The 21341-nt window shown below is 39.2% G+C and overlaps 1 protein-coding gene and 1 pseudogene across 2 annotated transcripts in view; one reads left to right on the forward strand and one right to left on the reverse strand.

The window, feature by feature from the left end:
- The first annotated feature begins 334 nt into the window (after positions 1-334).
- Positions 335-21341, forward strand: part of TRPM7 (transient receptor potential cation channel subfamily M member 7) — a 123184-nt gene continuing 102177 nt past the window's right edge. The window contains exon 1 of one of the 2 annotated variants that reach the window (XM_047075116.1): positions 335-572. In XM_047075116.1, coding sequence (XP_046931072.1) covers positions 570-572 — 3 coding nt within the window. In that variant the 5' untranslated portion in view covers positions 335-569. The remainder of the gene's footprint in view (positions 573-21341) is intronic. The other variant, XM_047075115.1, reaches the window with a different exon arrangement.
- LOC124508977 (uncharacterized) lies at positions 9243-9340 on the reverse strand (annotated as a pseudogene).

Here is a 21341-nt window from a genome sequence, read left to right on the forward strand (position 1 = left end):
ACCACGCCGCAACTCCAGGCAGGATCCCGGAGGCCCAGAACTTTAATCCTCCACTATTGCTTCCTTCAGTTCCATCCCGGGAGGGGACACAGATGTTTGTGCGAGTCCCGCCCAAGTATACACTGGAGACCCTGGGAGAACAGCCGACCCTTCCCGGGAAACCCACAGCGCTGGAGCTAGAAGCTCCCGTGCCCGGCGCGTGCGCGCGGCGCGCAGGGAGGCAGTCTGGAAGTGAGGGAGCGCGCGCCCTTCACGTGACCCAGCCCGCGGGCGGCGACGCACACGACGCGCCCCTCACGTGGTCTGTCTTCAGCCCCGTCGCCGGCGGAGGCGGGCGCGGGCGCGTCCCTGTGGCCAGTCCCCCGGAGGAGTTGGTCGCACAATTATGAAAGACTCAGCTTCTGCTGCTAGTGCTGGAGCTGAGTTAGTTCTGAGAAGGTTTCCCTGGGCTGTCCTTGTCCGGCGGCCTCTGCTGCCGCCTCCGGAGACGCTTCCCGATAGATGGCTACAGGCCGCGGAGGAGGAGGAGGTGGAGTTGCTGCCCTTCCGGAGTCCGCCCCGTGAGGAGAATGGTACTGGACCCACGCAGGCCCCGGCGGGGGAATAGTCCTGGGGGTTGCGGAAGGGAGGGGGGGGGCCCACCGGCCAGTGTGTGTCCGGGGCCATGCTGCCTGGGGCGAAGGAACCCCTAGTTGCCTTCCGGACTTGCCCCGGCGGGACGGGAGTGCAGTTCGTTCGGGGGTGAGGGGCAGGAAGCAGGTAGCAAATCTTGCCCGACGGCTCGCCGCGGGAATCCCCACAGCAGAGCCCTGGCTCCGACCAGGGACCGCTCGAGGCGGCAGAAGCGCGAGCCAGGGAGTACCTGGATGAGCAGAGCGGCCGCAGCGCGCCAGACGCAGGGCTCAACCTCCGCATCTCCCGGGAGCGCCTTCCTCCTGGCGCCAGTTGCTAGCAGATAAGGGAGCCAAATGCTCTGCTAAAGTTCTGCTTGGAAAGGGAAGGAGGGCTGGGAGCGAACGAAAAAGGGATAGAGGACGCGGGATTGGAACTGTGCCTTGTTTGCTGCGCAGTAGATACTCCACAGGTACGTTTCCCTTTTGGAGCCAAAGAGGAGGGGTTTGACGGTATTGACGGTGGACCTGGTTTGCAGTTTTCTTTAGCAAGAATTAAACATTTTTATTGGAGGCGCTGCTGGAGGTATCGAGGCGATGTGTTGTCTGGATTTATATCTAACAACCCCATCTGTTGCTCTAGAGAAGGGTTAGTTGTGTTTTAAACCTACGGTGCAGAGTGGCGAGAGGGATGCGGTGCATTGCAGCTTTCGTTAGAGCCTGTTGTTGTTGTTGTTGTTGTTGTTGTTGTTGTTGTTGTTGTTGTTGTTAAGGCCAGGGATCAAATTTGAAGATTTTTTACAAAGAAAGTAATTTACAGGGACTTGACGAGCGAGGTGTTTTTCTGGTCAGTACTTGAACTTGTTGGTTTCGTGCAAACAACTCTCCCTCTGCTGGAGTCTGGCAGGTTTACTTTTCAGCAGAAGTTAATTTAGGTGCCATACAAAAGTGAAACCACGAATATAGTTATACTTTGAATAAATAATGCACCTTACACTGTTTTCCACCTTCTTTGGTAATGTAAAGTCAATAAAAACTTCGTTTTACTTTTTTTCCTAATTTTAAAAGAAGGGTTTAAGTTTCTTTACTGATGCCAGATATTTTAACTTGTTACTTACATGGATTTTTAAGAGAATATGTTTTGGGGTGGGGGTTGAATGAAAGTTCCTTTTGTATGAAAAAAAGCAAACCATTAGTTCTGAATCTTCGGTGATGTGTCTAGTTTTTCTTTTTATGGTAAACAGTATAAATTTGAACATTATCATTTCAGTATCTTAAAAAACATTTAGATACCTTAGGAAATGGAAATTAAGATGATTCATCACCTTCAAAGGCATTGTTTCCTAATATTTTATTAATACAACCAGACACCTTTGTTTCTAATGACTTTCTAGTGAAAATTTATAATTTCTTAGTCTTACCTTAGATGCTCTTCTCAAACTCAGCCTCTTAATGTCTTGTTTGCATGCTTTGAAACCCAGCTTCCAAAAATTAAGATGTGGTCTGAGTTTCTCCTTTTCCTGCTCTCTTTCCATTTATGTCCAGTCTTTTTATAGCAGATGTGCTCCCCCAGACGGTATGTTGGTATACATAAGTTGTGCACCATCCTTGGCACATAACGTGAACTCAGTGTTGGTTGTACATGCTAACATTCCTGTTGATTTTACAGAGAGAAATTCTCACTTTAAAAATTTGAAATTTAGGATCTGATTTTAGTTTTTACATGCTTGAGTCCTGACTGCTATTGAGTTCTGGAATTTTTTTTTTTTTAATTTCCAATTAAATTATAGTGAAAACTGAAAACTGAGGTTGTCCAATAATAATCTGTTGAGCCCCCTCAAATTTTAGGTCATCACTGTGACCTGAAAATTCACTGAAGTATCTTGTATCTACACTGTATAATTCTTACTGTAAATTCTTATTTAAAAAAATTTTTTTTAACCTTTATTTATTTTTGAGACAGAGAGAGGCAGAGCATGAACGGGGGAGGGGCAGAGAGAGGGAGACACAGAATCGGAAACAGGCTCCAGGCTCTGAGCAGTCAGCACAGAGCCCGACGCGGGGCTCAAACCCACAGACGGCAAGATCACAACCTGAGCTGAAGTCGGACGCCCAACCGACTGAGCCACCACGGTGCCCCTGTAAATTCTTATTTAAAGCATTTGCTTCTTTCTGGTAATCAGTTTCTTCTTTGACACTAAAAGAAAGCGTACAAAATTTTTCTGCATTTTAAAAAGCTTTAAAACTAATCAGCTAACCATAAAATAATATAAAACAAAATACCAAGAAACACAAGTTAAAAAACTGGAGTGGAATCAAATTTTGTACAAAATTATCTGCCGTGGCTATTGGAAATAATTTGTTTTATTCATTTGGTAATCGCTTATTTAGTGGTTAATATATTCCAAGCACTGTCATAGGCACTGGAGTGGCAAATATGTGCTAGACAAGTTTTCCACTTTCAAACAGCTTACATTCTAGTTATTTATAAAAGATCTAGTTGTCAGTGGAAGGTGCATACATCATAAACAGTGTCTACTGTATTGCACACACTGTGATACCTTAATAGTTTTGAAGGCAGTACAGATAGGCAAAAACCAGGAGGATAGTGTGATACCATTGCATAGATTACTTTGAAAATACGGGGTAATCAAGGAGAGAAAGGAAAGTCTGGGTGGATTTGCCCAAAAGCTGATAGTACTAGAGCCTTGTAGAGGCAGTAGGAATTGGAATTAAACTGGAGATAGAAGGGGCATTGAATTGGTGGTTTTAGTCCAAGGGAATTGAGGGTTAGAGGGAAGAAAATCCTTAGTTTATTCAGGGAACTACTGTACAAATACTTTATGTAGATATGAATGAGTGGAGTATGGGATGATATGGGATGCTGGTGGGAGTATTCTAGAGACAGACAAGGACCAGATTTCTGAGGGCAATGTATGTCATGTGAAGAAGTTTGGATTTCATGCTGGAGATGTATGGGATCCACTTAAGGAAACAATATGGAAGATGAATGGTGTGTGTTTAAGTTGAAAAGAGAGACCCATGAGGAGGCAATAGCAAGACTCCGACCAAATGTCAATGGTTTGAAATGAAGTAGTAGAAGATGGAACAGATTGAGATGTTTAGGAGATAGAATATTCAGAACTTGGTTACTTTGCGGAGTAAAGTATGTGTGTACTGGCAAATGTCAGTAATAAGAACGCGACATAAAATGAAAATGTGTTATAATTGAAGTCATTACTTAAAATATGCAAATTAATACTTAAAGGCAGTACTTAAAATGTACACTTTTGGTTTTGATTTTTAAATAAAAGTCTGTTGACGCACAAGCACTTGCAAAAGTTTGAGAGTTCCACCAATCAGATATTTTTGGTCTAGTGCTCTGATATTCTCTCTCTCTTTAACATTATAATATGGGACATTTCACACATACAGAAATATAATAGGAAAATCAATCACCATATATCCATGACCAGTTTTGACAGTTTGAAATGTGTATTTTGTTTCCTCTATTATCACTCCCATTCCCCCTTAAATAGGATGACTTAAAAGCAAATCTTGGTCATATCTATAAATGCTTCATTCTGTGTATCTCTAAAAAGATAAGGACTCTTAATACATCCATAGTACTATTAACACACCTGGAAAATGAGTAATTCTTTAATATAATTAAATATTCAGCTTATTTCCCTGATTGGTTCATGTTTTTCTTCAGTTGGCTTGTTTAATTCAGAATCCAAAGAATTCCATATAGCATTTGGTTGATAAATAAGTCTTTCAGTCTCTAGTAACCACTCCCTTTTTTTTTTTTTTTTTTGGTCTTATCACTTACCATTTATTTAATAAGAAAAATCCAGATCATTTGTCCTGTAGGATTTGCCACAGCTTGGATTTTGTTCGATACATCCATACAGTGTGATGTAACTTGTTTCTCTATTTCCTGTGCTTAATCTAAAGACTTGATCAGATTGTGGTATGATATTTTGGCAAGAGTACTTCACAGGTCGTGCTATGTATCTTGTATTGCATCACATTAAGAAGCACATGCTTTCTGATTGTTTTTCTTTTCTCTTTTTTTTTTCTTTTCTTTCTCTTGTTAGGATTGATCAGTGGGTTTGGTGGTGTTAGCTGCCTGATCAGTTGTGAATTTCTTGGTTAGACACTTAAATAGTTTTAGTAGTAGCCATTGATGATTATTGCTATTGATCTCTTATTTCTTTCTAGGTTTTTCTTTTTTCTTATTTTTTGTAGTAACCTTTCAGTATATGATTAAATTTTAGTTTCTTTTCTTTCTTTCTTTCTTTCTTTCTTTCTTTCTTTCTTTCTTTCTTTCTTTCTTTCTCTTCCTTTCCTTCTTTCTTTCTGACTTCCTTCCTTCCTTTCACAACTGCTTCTTAAATGCTTGCTTTAAATTTGGTGCCTGGAGGTACCCAAATTCAGAGTAGTTGAGATTAGTTTAGAATGAGCATTAGTTGGCTATCTGTAGGGATATTAACCGAGTCACTTAACGTGTGTTAATATAAAAGAACTTAGATATATGTCATTTTTATTTTTTTTAAGTTTACTTATTTATTTTGAGAAAGAGCAAGCAAGGGAGGGTTAGAGAAAGAGGAAGAGAGAGAATCCCAAGCAGGCTGCATGCTCAGCCTGGAGCCCAACGCAGGGCATGATCTCACTATGGCACGATCACGACCTGAGCCACCATCAAGAGTTGGGACGCTTTTGATGTATGGTGGTAGGCAGTTTTTTTGAAGTCGGTAGACTTGGCTCTTCACATAAGCATCTCTGCCAAATCATACTCTTTGAGGAGCACTGCTGTTACCCTCTCTGTCTGTAAAAAGCAGATGATAATCTTTACTTGATATCAGGAGAATACTAGGATTAAAGTTTGTGAGACACTATTTGTCCCTCTTTGCATCATGAAAAAATGTTACTAACTTAACACCTCAACTATCTAGCTACCAGACTGCTGGAAACCACTACTTTTAGAAACCCAGCTCCTCATGGAAAGAAAACACTTTTGAGCCACATCATTATTAGGAATATAGCAACCTGAGCCCAGAGTTCACTGATTGAAAAATATGTACAAAGTGAAAGTTAGTAGGCTTAGTTACCTATTTTCCTCTGACAATTTGGTAGTATGCTGGGAATGAATAGAAGGAAAGTTATCTGAGAAGCCGACTATTACTGTAAGGAGATTGGATAAACATTAACTAGACTAGAAATATAGGTCTATAAATTACCCTTGGGTATATAAACCAGTGGTCTTCCTTGTCTTTAAGAGTATAATTTAGGGGCGCCTGGGTGGCGCAGTTGGTTAAGCGTCCGACTTCAGCCAGGTCACGATCTCGCGGTCTGTGAGTTCGAGCCCCGCGTCGGGCTCTGGGCTGATGGCTCAGAGCCTGGAGCCTGTTTCCGATTCTGTGTCTCCCTCTCTCTCTGCCCCTCCCCCGTTCATGCTCTGTCTCTCTCTGTCCCAAAAATAAAAAAATAAACGTTGAAAAAAAAATTAAAAAAAAAAAAAGAGTATAATTTACAATACCTAATACCCAGAAGGTACTCTTGATTTAGAAACGTGTGTAACAGGCTTTAGACCGATTTTCATAATATTAGCTAACATGTAGTAGCATTTAGCTGTGGTCATTGTTCTAAATGTTTTACATATGTTATTGCATATTATTACTCTCAAAAAAAATTCTTGAAGTAGGCACTTTTTCTCCATTATTTATGGAAGGAACAGATTGGCAAAATCACTCAACCAAAGGTCATTAGGCCAGTAAGTGGTACAGTAGATAATTGACTCACCAAATTATGCACTTGGAGAAGGACCTTGATACTCAGAGACATGTATATTTGTGAGATCTAAGATGGCAGGTGTTATGTTAAGTAAAAAGTTAAGGTCATTTTTTAAAATTTTTTTTTTCAACGTTTATTTATTTTTGGGACAGAGAGAGACAGAGCATGAACGGGGGAGGGGCAGAGAGAGAGGGAGACACAGAATTGGAAACAAGCTCCAGGCTCTGAGCAGTCAGCACAGAGCCCGACGCGGGGCTCGAACTCACGGACCGCGAGATCGTGACCTGGCTGAAGTCGGACGCTTAACCGACTGCGCCACCCAGGCGCCCCAAGGTCATTTTTTTAAAAGTTTATTTATTTTGAGAGAGAAAACGCACGAGCAGGGTAGGGACAGAGAGACAGAGAGAGAGAGAGAGAGAGAGAGAGAGAGAGAAGAATCCCAAGCAGGCTCTGCACTGTCATTGCAGAGCCTGATGTGGGGCTTGAACTCACAAACCATGAGACCATGATCTAAGTGGAAATCAGGAGTTGGATGCTTAACTGACTGAGTCACCCAGGTACTTCAAAAGTTAAGGTCATGAAGAATGTGTTACCTTAAAAAAATTTATTTACCATATTTTTTCTTCATATGCTGTAAAACTTAGAATTTTCTTTATTACCAAATTTCTATGTAATATCCTTAAGATAAATTATTCAGAATTCAGTTGTATGCATCGTATACATTGTATACATTGTCGAAGTGCAGAGATTTACTAGTCAGAAGGAATCCTTAGTAGATTGGAAATTCATTAAGTAGATTTCTGTGATGGGTAGAACTCTTTCATAAAAACTGTGAAAATCTAACATAAGTGTATCAACAAATACTCAGAGATAGGGAATAGATTGGTAGGGTTTACTCACAATATGAAGGCTGGAGTTTTGTAATAGAGAATGTCCTAATGTTTTCTTTAGATTTGTCTTTTTCAGATTAACTTTTGTGGCATCATCTGAAAGTATATCAGTGGTCATTGAATTAGATTAATGTGATGGATCCATTTAATTCAACAGATTCTGTTGCTTTGGGAAAAATATTAGGTAACAAGGAGACAGGAATAAAAGTGAAGAATTTAAATTGTACTGTTTGATTACAGGTACATAATATTTTTAAATAAATGTATACCATTTGAATTCTTTGGTAATTGTTTTTTGTTGTGGAATTCAGATCGATAAAAGTGTGATCATAATGTAATAGCAGTCTATGTACTTACCGCCCAGCTTGAGAAATAAAATATTGGAGGTAAAATTGAAACTTCCAAGTACTTCATCAAAATCCCATTCCACTTTCCACTTCTGCAGACATAACTGTCTCCTCTTGTTCCTTTGCTTGCTTTTTGTAGTTGTAAATATGTATTATATATCTTATATATGTTGTATATATGTAGTATTGTCTATGTATTATAGAATTATAACACATAGTAGTCCCTGGTAGTTTTATATATATGGAATTACGTACATCTTTTTATGGACTTTTTAAAAAAAATTTTTTTTAACATTTATTTAGAGCATGAGCAGGGGAAGGGGACAGAGAGACACACACACAGAATCTGAGGCAGCCTTCAGGCTCTGAGCTGTTAGCACAGAGCCCACTGTGGGACTCGAACTCACGAACTGCAAGACCATGACCTGAGCTGAAGTTGGACGCTCAACTGACTGAGCCACCCAGGTGCCCCTTTATGGACTTTAAAAAAAATTTTTTTTTAAGTCTGTATTTATTTTTGAGAGAAAGAGAGAAACAGTGTGTGAGCAGGGGAGGGGCAGAGAGAGAGGGACACACAGAATCTGAAGCAGGCTCCAGGCTTTGAGCTGACAGCACAAAGCCTGATGCGGGGCTTGAACCCACAGACAGTGAGATCATGACCTGAGCTGAAGTCGGAAGCCCAGCCAACTGAGCTACCCAGGTGCCCCATGGAATTTGTTGGTTTTTTAAATCAACATTAGGTTTTGGAGGTTTATTCATATTAATAATACAGGTCTAGGTCTAGGTCACCACTTTCATTTTGTTTTTATTTACTTTTTTTTTTATCTTTGTTCTCATTCAAAGTTAACATTACTACTTCTCTGTAAGATATCCTCCCCGTGCATGCTCAGAGCAGCTTTTTAGTTCACCTCTTTTAACTGCTGTTTACTATTCCATTATAGAATATACTATCCATTTTACTGTTGTTTGGCATTTGGGTTATTTCCTTTTTTTTTTTTTTTTTTTTTTTTTACAAATAATGGTGCATGTATGTATCATCTAATGTACAAGTGTGAGAATTTTTCTAAGATGCATATATCTAGAAGTAGAATTGGTAAATCGTAGGGTGGGTGCATTTTCAACTTTAGAGATAATTGCCAAAGTGTTGACCAAAGTAGTTGTGTGGTTTATACTCCCTATAAAGTATATGAGAATTTCCAATTCTGCCAACATCTTTGCCACACTTCGTTGATTAGATTCTTTTATTTTGCCAGACTCATGAATGTGAAGTAGTTCCTCATTGTTTTAATTTGCATATTACTGATTACTAATACTGAGTATTATTTCAGGTTATGAGTTTTTGGCTATGGTTTCCTTGTCTCTGATGAATTGCCTATTTATAGTCTTTGCTCATTTTTCTATTGGATTATTTTTTTCTTATTTACTTGTAGAAGTTCTTTATGTATTCTGCATATTTTTGGGTGGTACTTTATGGCTACAAATATCTTTTCTAGCCTGTAGAAAAGGCTAGTAGAGTAAAAATTTCTTAACTTTTTACTTGGTTAGTGGTAAGCTATTTACTTATTTTAGGTTGTTTTTTTTTTGTTGTTTTTTTTTTTTTAAATATGGAACGCTTCACGAATTTGCGTGTCATCCTTGCGCAGGGGCCATGCTAATCTTCTCTGTATCGTTCCAATATTTTAGGTTGTTGATGTACATTTTTTTAAATGTTTATATTTAAAAAAAATTTTACCGTTTATTCATTTTTTTTTTGAGGGAGTGAGTGGGGGAGGGGCAGTGAGAGAGGGAGACTCAGAATCAGAATCTGAAGCAGGCTCCAGGCTCAGAGCTGTCAGCACAGGGCCCAATGCAGAGCTTGAAGTCACAGACCACAATATCATGACCTGAGCCGAAGTCAGATGCCCAACCGACTGAGCCGCCCAGGCGACCCAGATGTTTATTATTTTTGAGAGAGAGAGAGAGATGGGGGGACCAAGCACAATGGTGAAGGGACACAGAGAGAGGGAGACACAGAATCTGAAGCAGTCTGAAGCAGGCTCCAGGCTCTGAGCCATCAGCTCGGAGCCTGACGTTGGCTTGAACCCACCAACCACAAGACCATGACCTAACCTGGAGTCAGATGCTCAACTGACTGAGCCACCCAGGTGCCCTGATGTACTTTGGTTTTTAATGTTAGTGTTATAATTTATCTGTATTTTCTCCTTTTTTAAAAAAAAAAAGTTTATTTAAATAATTTCTGCACTCAATGGGGGGCTCAAACTCACAACTCTGAGACCAAGAGTCTCATGCTCTTCCAACTGAGCCAGCCAGGTGCCCCATCAGTATTTTCTTTATAGCATGTGCCTTTTATTTTCCTGAGGTCATAAAGTTATTCTATTTTTTTTTTTTGGTAGAAATTTTAAAGTTTTGCTTTTCACATTTTGACTTTAATCCATGTAGTATTCATTTTTGGATTTAGTGTGATAGTTCATGTACACAGAATAAATCATATCTTCTCCTAATTCATATTGTTCTCTCCATCATACAACAAAAGTTTCCTTCAAGGTAAGTTTTTGTTTCCAAGCAACTTGTTCCATTGTTCTGTTTGTCTGTTCCTGTGTCGGTATATTTATTTTGTTTTTTTAGCACTCTTAGGTGTCTAGGTAAAATAACTTGGCATAAACAATTAAAAATTTGAGGGCACGTGGGTGGCTCAGTTGGTTGAGCATCCAGCTCTTGCTTTCAGCTCAGGTCATGAACCCAGGGTTGTGGGATTGAGCCCCATGTCAGGCTCTGTGCTGAGTGTGGAGCCTGGTTGAGATTTTCTCTGCTCCCTCTCCCTCTGCCCTTCTTCCCCATTCGTGCTCTCTCTCTCTCTTTAAAAAAAAATAACAAAAAATTAAAAGTTTTTTTGGCCAACATGCTTATTTTTTTTTTAAGTTCATGGGGGGTGGGGTGGTGGCCGAAAGAAAGGAAGAGAGAGAGAATCCCAGGCAGGCTCCTCACACTGTCAGTGCAAAGCCCCATATGGGCTCAAACCCACAAACCATGAGATTATGTCCTGAGCTGAAGTTCGATGCTTAACCAACTGAGCCATCCAGGTGGCCCTTGGCCAACATGCTTATTATCTTTTTTATCTGGATGAGTTTCGATCTCTTTTCATTTTATTAATAATTCTTTATATTAAAATGAATTACTCTAGGTAAGACTCTTTCTAGAATACATAAGGAAAAAATTACTACTCTTTGAGCTAGATTCAGGTTGGCCACATTTTAGACTCAATTGTGCCTTGTCTTCATTTATTTAGTACCGTAGACTCCCAAGATATAGTGTGATGGCAACTGCTCACAGTTCTTCATCAAACATTTTCTGTTTCATAAGTCTAGGGTAATATTGGACTGTTAAACAACCAGAGTAGCAATCTCCATGAGGTCAGCAGGAAAGCAAAACAGAAAATAAGGTTGGATATAATAAGACTCTCTTTACAAACATAGTTATAGTCGGAATTTGATTCAGTTTAATTTTTTTAATATATAAAACTTCACCAACTGTTTGTTATTCCACAGAGACTTTTCAGTAGTGTCTTTAAGATCCTCTCAGAGAATTCACATCTGAATTACCAGTGATACCTAATTATTAGTGAATTAGTTAAGTAGTTGGGAGCCAATTAAGAATAAGAGCAGAACTCTAGAGTAATGGCCTTTAAGAATGCCAGAAGGTCAAATGAGTTGGGCTCTAGATAGAGGGAGAAAGATAGAGGAAGTCAGAGTGCCAGCCTATTTCAACATTTTGCTTTAGGCTAGCCTTAATTTTTCTTTGTCACTGTCTGTGCCATTGTTGGCAGGGATATTGACCTGTGTACAAATGTTTCACATAACTCAGAATTTCTAGGTCTGTAACGTCATTTAATTTTTAAGTATATGCATTTTATTAGTATGTAGACCCCTTTTTAATTTTTTTTTTTGAGTGTGGGTCACATTTTCCTATTTCTTCTTAAGTCTCGTCACTTTGAATTGTGTAATAGACACTGTGAATGTTACCTTTTAGACTCTGAGTTCTGTTATACCCCTTCTGAAGACTTGATTCTTTTTAAAGTAGTTGTTATGAACTCAGTGTTTGTGCCACTCTCCCCTAAATTCTTTGTTAAAGCCCTAACCTCCAGTGTGATGGCATTTGGACATGGGGTCTTTGGGAGGTAATTAGGGTTAGATGAGGTCATGAGGGTAAGGCCCTTATAAGAAGAGACACCAGAGAGCTTGCCCTGTACCATGTGAAGACACAGTGAGAAGATAGCTGTCTGCAGCCCAAGGAGAGAGTCTTTATCAGACATGAACCCTGTTGGAACCTTGATTGATGTTGGATTACAGTTTCTATAACTGTGAGAAAGTGAATTTTGGTTGCTTAAGCCACCTAGCTTATAGTATTTGTTATGGCACTCAGAATAGATTAAGATAGTAGTTGATTTACTTGACTGTACTCAGATTCCATACTCTGTCTCATTGTGGGCAGCCAAAGTGTCCGTTCAGTTCTTTTATTCTTAATTGGGCTGCTTGGAGTCTGTACTGTGTATACATTTTTCGTGGGTCGACCATAGGTTGGGGCACCCTTTATGTGACTTTCTCCTTTGAAGGACTTTTCCCATCGCTTTCCAACTGCTTTTGTCACCTTGAACTTGATATTTTGTTTTTTTAAGCCAGTAAGACTCTGGGATTTCCATTGGAGTTTTAGATGTTCAGTAGGTATGGAGTGGGGCCTGTTACAGAAAAGCCTTAAAAACTGGGAAACTCATTTAGTGCTGTCCTTTCATTTTTAATAGACTCCATTCAATTTCTGCCTGCTTTTGGGTCTTTAGTATGTAAACTAGTTGTTTTTTTGTTTGTTTGTTTGCTTGTTTTTGTTTTTATTTTGTCCAAAGTTTATGGCTGTTATTTGTGGGAGGGTTAGTCTGCTAGAGCTAACATAGCTAGCAGCTCCTTTTTAATATTAATATATAGAATCATAGAATGTATTTAGTTTTAAAAGTAGATTGATTTCCAGTTGTTGCCTTGAAGTAGAAAAAAGCGGTCTTTAATTTTTTCCCCCAATTTTTACCATTAGCATGTAGGCAGGAAGGAGATATGCTGGTACTAATTTATGGAGACAGTGGATGAGGTTAGAGGGTTTATTTATAATGTATGTGCCCCTTATTGCTGGTAGACAGGAAGAATTTATAACTTAAAGAATTTTGAAGCATTGTTGAGATTTGACAGTGTGTTAGGCATTCTGCTGAAACGCCTCGCGTGGATCATTTTGTTTTATCTTCAGAGCAACATTATAAGATAGGTATTGTTATTAGGTCACAACGTCAGAAACTTGCCTAAGGTTGCATGGATAGTAAACAACAAAGCTATAATTCTAACTCCAGTTACTCAGACTCCAGAATTTCTGCTCTTTCACTACTGAATATCACGAAGTGATTTTTAAGTTAATTTCTAGTGCTGACATTCTGTGATTATAGTTTTTACTTTACCTAAAACATTTAAGTTTAGGAATTTTCTGGTTTGTGTTCATAGTGTGCCACCTCTTGGTAAAATTCAGTAATGCAGCCCAGCAAAACAAGGAGAAGAGAAGTATAAAAATAGAAATTAATATATGTTTAAAATCCATGCACATTTCATTGGGTATGTGATGGCAGGGAAGAAACTCAGAATTCCAAAACTTGCATAAACCTATCGTTGGGAGGGATTTATAACCATCACCTGGGGGTATGTGACTCTCAGGTGTCTGAGGCCAGTCCCTAATGTAATAAATGAGGGCCATGCACAGGAATGCTTTGTGTGGAGAGCATATATTTACATTTGACAGCTACACAAAGTGAGAAGACCGCAAGCCCTTGAAATAAAATTGGTGAATATTAAAGTTAGGGGAAGCTATAAGAGATAGTCTTGAAACATACTAATGTCATTGATGTCCCTACAGACACAAAATTTGGTCAAAATTTGTGAGCATCAAGAGTGACATGATTTAAGTTACTTAGCAAACAGTTTCACTAAAGTTTTGGATGGATATGCCAATTAGAAACTACTGTGGAAAGTTTGAGGTTTTGAAAGGATAGCACTGGCTGTTTATTTTTTTATTTTTTATTTTTTTTTTATTTCAGAGAGAGAAAGAGTGTGTGCATGAGTGGGGGAGAGGGAGAGAGAGAATCTTAAACAGATTCCATGTTGAGTGTGGAGCCGACGTGGGGCTCGATCCCCATGTCCCTGGGATGACCTGAGCCCAAATCAAGAGTGGTCTTTCAACCAACTGAGCTACCCAGGCGCCCCTGGCTATCTGTTTAGAAAAAGAATGATAAAATGAAACTAATTTGTGAGCAAGATTTGTGTTATGTCCTAAAATTCAGTAGCACTCCTATTTTGAGTAGTTACAAAATGAATACTAAAAGTGCCTGAAGTGTCTTAGGTTGATGGTGATTGGAAAAGACCATTATTTCTGGAAAAAAACTAGTATATCTACTCAAAGTACTAGATTTTTTTGCTCAGTGATGTTTAGGTTTTATTGTTTTATATATATACAATTTGTATATGATTTATTGTATTTTTTATTTATTTCATTTATTTTATTTATATAGGACTTATATATGATTTATATATATTTATAGATGACACAACATCTATAAATATATGATTATTTTAAGTGTTTTTCTTTTGAAATTCCTACAGGAAAAATAACTTTGTTAATGAACATTTAAAATTCTTCAGTCCCACCTTTTTTTTTCCCCCCTCATTGAAAAGCAACTCTTAATACGAGGATCTATTGGGATTGTAGAACTGGGTAGAAGGGATATTAATGTCCAAGAAACAGTGTAGGAGAATAATTTGAAGGGCTTGGCACATGCTTTTTGGATTGAATGGACTCAGTAGGAACGTGTAAGTCCATATATTTGTGGGATTCAGAGTATGGCTTGGTATACTATGCCATGTGGGCCAAATATGGCCAAGGCCTGTTTTGTATGGCTTTGAGGTAAGAATGGTTCTTACATTAAAAAAAAATTTTTTTTAATGTTTATTTTTGAGAGACAGAGTGCAAGTGGGGCAGAGAGAGAGGGAGACACAGAATCTGAAGCTGGCTCCAGGCTCTGAGCTATAAGCACCAAGCCTGACACGGGGCTTAAACTCGTGAATGGTGAGATCATGACCTGAGCCCAAGTCAGATGCTTAACTGACTGAGCCACCCAGGGGCCCCAGTTTTTACATTTTTTAAAGTTTAAAAAACAAAACAATATATGACAGAGACAGTATGTGGTCTAAAAGCCTAAAACATTTACCATCACTATTTGCTGATTCCCCATTTAGAGTATAGCCATACTTCTCTAAGTCTGAAATTGAAGGAACATCAGTTTAAGAGAAGAGGTGTTCATTAGGGGCCCAGTAAGTTGCACACGTTTGTTGAAAAATAATGGTAGAAGTGAATTTGAAGAAAAGATGGGAAACCAGGACTATATTAATAATCATTCTGTAGTTTTGTTAAAAAAGGCATCGTGCAGGGAAGCCTAGATGGCTCGTCAGTTAAGCGTCCAACTTCACCTCAGGTCAAGATCTTGAGGTTTGTGAGTTCCAGCCCCGCTTAGGGCTCTCTGCTTACAGCCTGGAGCCTGGAGCCTGCTTTGGATTCTGTGTCTTCTTCTCTCTCTCTCTGCCCCTCCCCCAGTAGTGGTCACTCTCTCTCTCTCTCTGTCTCAAAAATAAACATTAAAAAAATTAAAAAAAAAAAACAAGGCATCATGCTAAAGTAAAGGGTTTGGAAATTGTCTCTTGTATCCATTCCTTTACTAGTCCAGAACCCCATTGCCCCTCCCACAAATACTGGTGGCTCTAGTTTACTTTTATTTGTCTCCCTAATTAATTAATCTTCCTATCCAGAGCTCTGATCATTTCTTAATGTTAAATTCTACTTGGGATTCCTTATTTTCCATATAGAACCATCTCTTAAATAAAAATGTGAAATATTTTTATTAACATTTAGTTAGGAAGGCATAGCTATGAAAAGTATATACCTGTGACTCATTTTTGTGAGTATTTCAATGGGTACATACCCAAAGTTTTGCAAACCAGCATTTAGACTTAACTGGGCCATTAGTTCATTGCTGTAGAGCAGTCCAAATTGTTGGAATCTGCCCCTATCCCAACCCTGTTTGAATAACTATAGCTGAAGTTGCTTTAGGCAGGCTAGGAACAGAATAGGGGGAAAGCTAATACTGGTTAGCAGTAGTTAGTAATTAACAATACCTTTTGGGAGAAGTATGTTAAGCCCTTCTGTTCTTCACCGCCCCCCCACTCCATGTTCAGAAAATTACCCTTGATCTTAGTCAAAGGGCCAAGAAGCAATCCTGTTCAGAAAATTATACACAAAATGATCACCTAGGCATTCCCCTTTTAAAGTAATTAATGTATTTTTACTCAGTGGCTTATTTAAAGCATATCATCAAGTGATCTTGAAATGCTTATCTTAAATTTCTCTTGAAAAGTCAGTAGAGGTTTTGGAGTCAGGGCAAACAATTAGCTGTGTGACTCTGGGCAGTTTCTTAACTTCTGTGTCTGACTAGTTTGTGCATCTATAATGAGGGAATACTAATAGCACCCAATTCATAGGATTACTGTGAGAATAGGATGAGTTAATGCATATAAAACATTTAGAACAGTGCCTGAAAAACGCACTATCTACTAATTAAAGTTACCTCTTGTTATATGCACTTTGGGCAAAGGGTTTACAAAAGATACAATGTCAACTGTGTTTTTAGGCAACATTTTTTATTGTGACATATGGGTAAATTTATATGAATTGGGAAACCAAAAATATTGGCTAATAGAGAAGTAAGTCATAGCTTTGGGTATCCCTTTGTTCAGTGACTCCTGTACTGGGCATTTCCTTTGTGGGGGACTTTGTCATCTATGAAGCTGTTAACAAGAGATACTGGCTTTTGAGGTTTATGAGGCAAGGGCAGATCCTGTACCTGCTCAGTGTGTATCTTGTCACCTTGCACTTAAGCTGTCTGTTGCATGTTTGATCCAGAGACTCCCACCAAACAAGAATAGTTGATGCTGCCTTGTTGGTAGTCTGTGACTCCAGTCTTTTTTTTTTTTTTTAAGTTTATTTATTTTGAGTGTGAGAGAGCATGAGTGGGGGAGGGGCAGCGAGAGAGGGAGAGAGATTCCCAAGCAGGCTCCATACTGTCAGTGTGGAGCTCCATGTGGGACTTGAACTCACAAACTGTGAGATCATGACCTGAGCTGAAGTCACATGCTCAACCGGCTGAGCCACCCAGGCACACCCCCCCCCCCCCTTTTTTAATGTTCACTTATTTGGAGAGCGAGTGAGCGCTCATGTGTGAGTGGGAGAAGGACAGAAGGAGAGAACCCTAAGCAGGCCCTGGGCTTATGCAGTACTTAACTTGGGACTTGATCTCACTACCATGACATCATGAACTGAGACGAAATCAAGAGTCCATCGCTTAACACCCTGAGCCACCCAGGCGCCCCACCCCAATCTGTTTTTATAAGAGGCTATGCCAAATGTAGCTATGGGATTATGAGAGTCTTTTGGGGGGGTGGTGTCTTTATTTCTGGTTGAGCCTAGAAAGACCCCTGCCCCCATGGGTTTGTACTCCTTTGATCTTCATTTGTTATACAAAGCAAATTGTAAACACCACTGTCAGGGATGCCTGGCTGGCTCAGTCAGAAACGCATGTGACTCTTGATCTGGAGTTTGTGAATTGGAGCCCCATGTTGGGTATAGAGATTACTAAAAACAAAGCAAAACACAGCAAAACAACCACTTTGTATTTGAAAACATATGGCTTGAGGTGTTTTATAAACTTGTAACTGTAATAGAAGATCATTGCTGGAATATTTTACCTCTAACTTATTCTGAATTTATTGTCTTTTAATAACTTTTTTCTTTATCTTCATGTTGGGTTTTCAGAATCTGCAAATCGTTTTTCATCAGTTTTGGGAAATTCTTACCATTGCTTTAAACATTGCCTTTGCCCATTCTTTCCCTTTTCTCCTTCTGGAACTCTGATTAAACATACATTTGTTCTCTTCATTCTGTTTTTATATGTTTCTTAACCCTCCCCTGCCTTTCAAGTAGCTTTATTGTGGTATAATGCACATACTCTAAAATTCGCCCTCTGTAAGTATACAAGTTTGATGGCTTTTAGTAAATTTAGTTTTATAACCACCACAATACAGTTTTAGCACACTTCTCTCCTCTCCCAAAGTTTCCTAGTATGTGTTTGCAGTTTATCACTCCTCTTACTCTTAGCCCCAGGCATTTACTAAACTTAACAGTTCCTATGTTTTTGTCTTTTTCTAGAAATTTCATGCAAATGCAGTTACATAATCTTATGTGCCTTTTTTCACTTAGTGTAATGTTTTTGAGGTGTAGCAATGTTGCATGTTATCCTTAGCTTGTCCCTCTTACTAAGTAGTATACTATTATATAAATATTTTATTTTGTTGCCTGTTACGAATATTGCTTCTGTGAACATTCAGATACAAGTCTGTGTGTGGACATGTTTTTCTTTTTCTTGGAAAGATACTTCAGAGTGGAATTGCTGGGTGATAGTAAGTTTATGTTTAAAATGACCAAACTTTCCCATATTATCTGTATCTGAATTATATTAATAAGTGAACAAGCAATAAGCGTATAGCAATAAGTACAATCACTAACCTGCCTTTTCTTTTTTTACAAACCATTTCCAATTTGTCTAAGAGATGCAAACTTTATATATATTTTTAATGTTTATTTTTGAGAGGGGCAGGGGAGGTGCAGAGAGTAAGGGAGACACAGAGTCCAAAGCAGGCTCCAGACTCTGAGCTGTCAGCAGAGCCCGACGTGGGGCTCGAACTCACGAGCCGTGATCATGACCTGAGCCTGTCAGATGCTTAACCAGCTGAGCCACCCAGGTGCCCCTAAGAGATGCAGACTTTAAGCAAATCACAATGTAATTTCAGCACTACTCCTGAATCCTGTGTTTCTTAATAATAGCATAATGAAAATTTCATGAGTTTTAAGCAGCAGGTTAAGTTGGTTTTGGTAGAAGTTCAGCCTCACATCATCATATGTTAGAGTAGCACTACCAAATATTTTTTTTAAGTTACAAGCAGAAATTCCATGAAATGTCTTGTCTTTTCAGTTACATGTGCTCTGCCTTAGTTTCAGTGTATGGTTGTGGAGTGGGAGAAAGGTCTAGATTAGGAATAATATACTAGTAGTTTAAACTGACATGGTCAGATCTTTTGGTTCTCAGGACAGTGCTTTAAATGTGATCCTGGGGATGATGGCCCTATTACTTTGTAGTTCCGTAAGACTGTGAGGGATGGTGTTGGAAATTGCATTTTTAAATAGTGTAAGCCTCACTGAGAAAGTGACATTTGCTCAAATACTTGAAGGAGGTGATAGAATCAAAGTAATGAAGCAGGATGCAGAGATGCAAAGCACTAGGACCTTAAAGGCTATTGTAAGGACTTTGGCTTTTATAACACTCTTGAGTAAGACGTGAAGGCATTGGAGAGTCTTGAGAGAGAAGTGACATAATGACATATTTTTAAACGATTATCTCTCTTGAGGAATAGACTGTAAAGTAGCAAGGGTGATAGAGTGATTTCTGGTAAGCCAGGCAAAAAAAGGTGGTAATGGCTTGGATCAGAATAGTAGCAGTGAAGATGTGAGAAGGGGCTGGATTCTGGATGTGTTTTGAAGGCAACCTGACAATTTTGCTCATGGGGTTTTATAGGGGAAGTAGATAAAGAGGAAATCAAGAATGTCACTGAGATTTTTGCCTTAAAAAATAGAACTGGAAGAATAGAGTTGCCATTTACTGAGATGGGAAAGACTAAGAAATAAGTGTTTCAATGAAAGGTGAGTTCAGTTTAGGCCGTCTTGTTTGTTTGTTTGTTTGTTTATTTTGAGAGAGCATGCACACAGGGGAGGGCCAGAGACAGAGGTAGAGAGAGAATGCCCAGCAAGTTCCATGCTATCAGCACAGAGCCCGACACGGGGCTTGATCTCATGAACCATGAGATCATGACCTGAGCTGAAACCAAGAGACGGACACTTACCCAACTCAGCCACCCAGATACCCCATCTTAAGTTTGAGATGCCTCTTGGACATCAGAGTAAAGCTGTTGAGTAGGCAGTTGAATATATGAGCATGGAGTTTAGGGAAGGAGCTAGTGTAGAAATATAAATTTGGGAGTCATCTAGTTATTGATAATAAACTGGATGTGAGTGAATATAATTGGGAAAAATAACTCCAAAGATTGGAGAGATAAAGGGAGGAATCAGCAAAGGAGGTAGAAGGAGTGAGCAGTGAAGAGAAGAAAACCAAACTAACTCATGAAGATGTTTTAAGTAGGTGAGAATGATCAGCTTTGTTAAATGCTGCTGATATATCAGTGAAGATGAGTCCTGAAAATTGATTTTTGGATCTAGAGAAAGAATGGTTGGCTTGAAAGTCTGACTGGAGTGGGGTTTAGAAAGCATGGGAGGAAAAGAAAAGAGGGAAAAACTTTTACCTGTGATCTGTACTGTAGGTGGAGGCAGAAATATGGAGTGTTAACTTGAGGAGAAGGTGGGGTCAAACAAAAGTTTGTTGTGTTTGTTTTTTAAAATGAGAGTTGGTAGCATGTTGCATGTTGATGGGAATGAGTTAATAAAGGACAAAAAAAAATTAATTGGTAGAGAGTGACCTTTACTTCGTGAGGTGTGTGGGACCTAGGATGCAAGAGGAGTGGTTGGACTTAAATAGAAGTAAACATAGTCACAGGAAGGAAAGCAGAATATATGGGCTCATTAGTGGCTAGATGTGATGGAAGTTGTACATGTTCTTGTTGCTTAAATTTGCTCAGTTAAATGGGAAGTGAGGTCATCTTTTGTGATTAAGAATGGGAAAGGAGGGTTAGAGGTTTGAGGAAAGAAGGAAATACTGTGAAATCATACAGGAGAATGAGAAAATGGACCAGAGAAATATTGTGCGATTATTGGGCATCATTAAGGAGCATTTGAGGTTTGTGGTCAGAGTTTTTTTTTTTTTTTAACGTTTATTTGTTATTGAGAGACAGACACAGAGCATGAGCAGGGGAGGGGTAGAGAGAGGGGAAGACACAGAATCTGAAGTAGGCTCCAGGCTCTGAGCTGTCAGCACAGAGCCCGACGCGGGGCTCGAACTCATGAACTGTGAGATCATGACCTGAGCCGAAGTCAGTTGCCTAACCAACTGAGACACCCAGGTGCCTCTGTGGTCAGGGTTTTAAAGTGAAACTAGAGGTCATTGTTTTGTTTTTGTCTAGTTCTATTATGGAATAGTTATGGAGTAGTTAGGGAATGGTGGAGGGATTATGCTAAGTGAGTTTTAGAATGTAAGATATTTTGCTGATTCAGTGCCCTGACTTCTAGCGGTCATCCTGTGTTTTTTTTATAACCAGGAGATTATGGTATAATTTGCTCCTACCTAAGTGAGTATATTTAAATAAAGAACCATTGACCTAGGAGATGGACATTTTGGATGGAGAGACAGGATTTTGGTACCAGAATTAGCATTGGGGGACAGACTAAGTTTTATCGTTAGGGTACCTGAAGGATTTGAGAGGACCCTGCAAAACTTCACCCATCATAATTTTGTCTTATGTTTCTTCTCCTAGAAGTTTCCTTTTAGAACATGGGCTCTTCCTTTTTGG

The sequence above is a fragment of the Lynx rufus genome, unplaced genomic scaffold (assembly GCF_022079265.1).
Source record: "Lynx rufus isolate CCGP_SWC_20201006 ecotype Redwood Valley unplaced genomic scaffold, mLynRuf1.p SCAF_13, whole genome shotgun sequence".
Classification (NCBI taxonomy): Eukaryota; Metazoa; Chordata; class Mammalia; order Carnivora; family Felidae; genus Lynx; species Lynx rufus.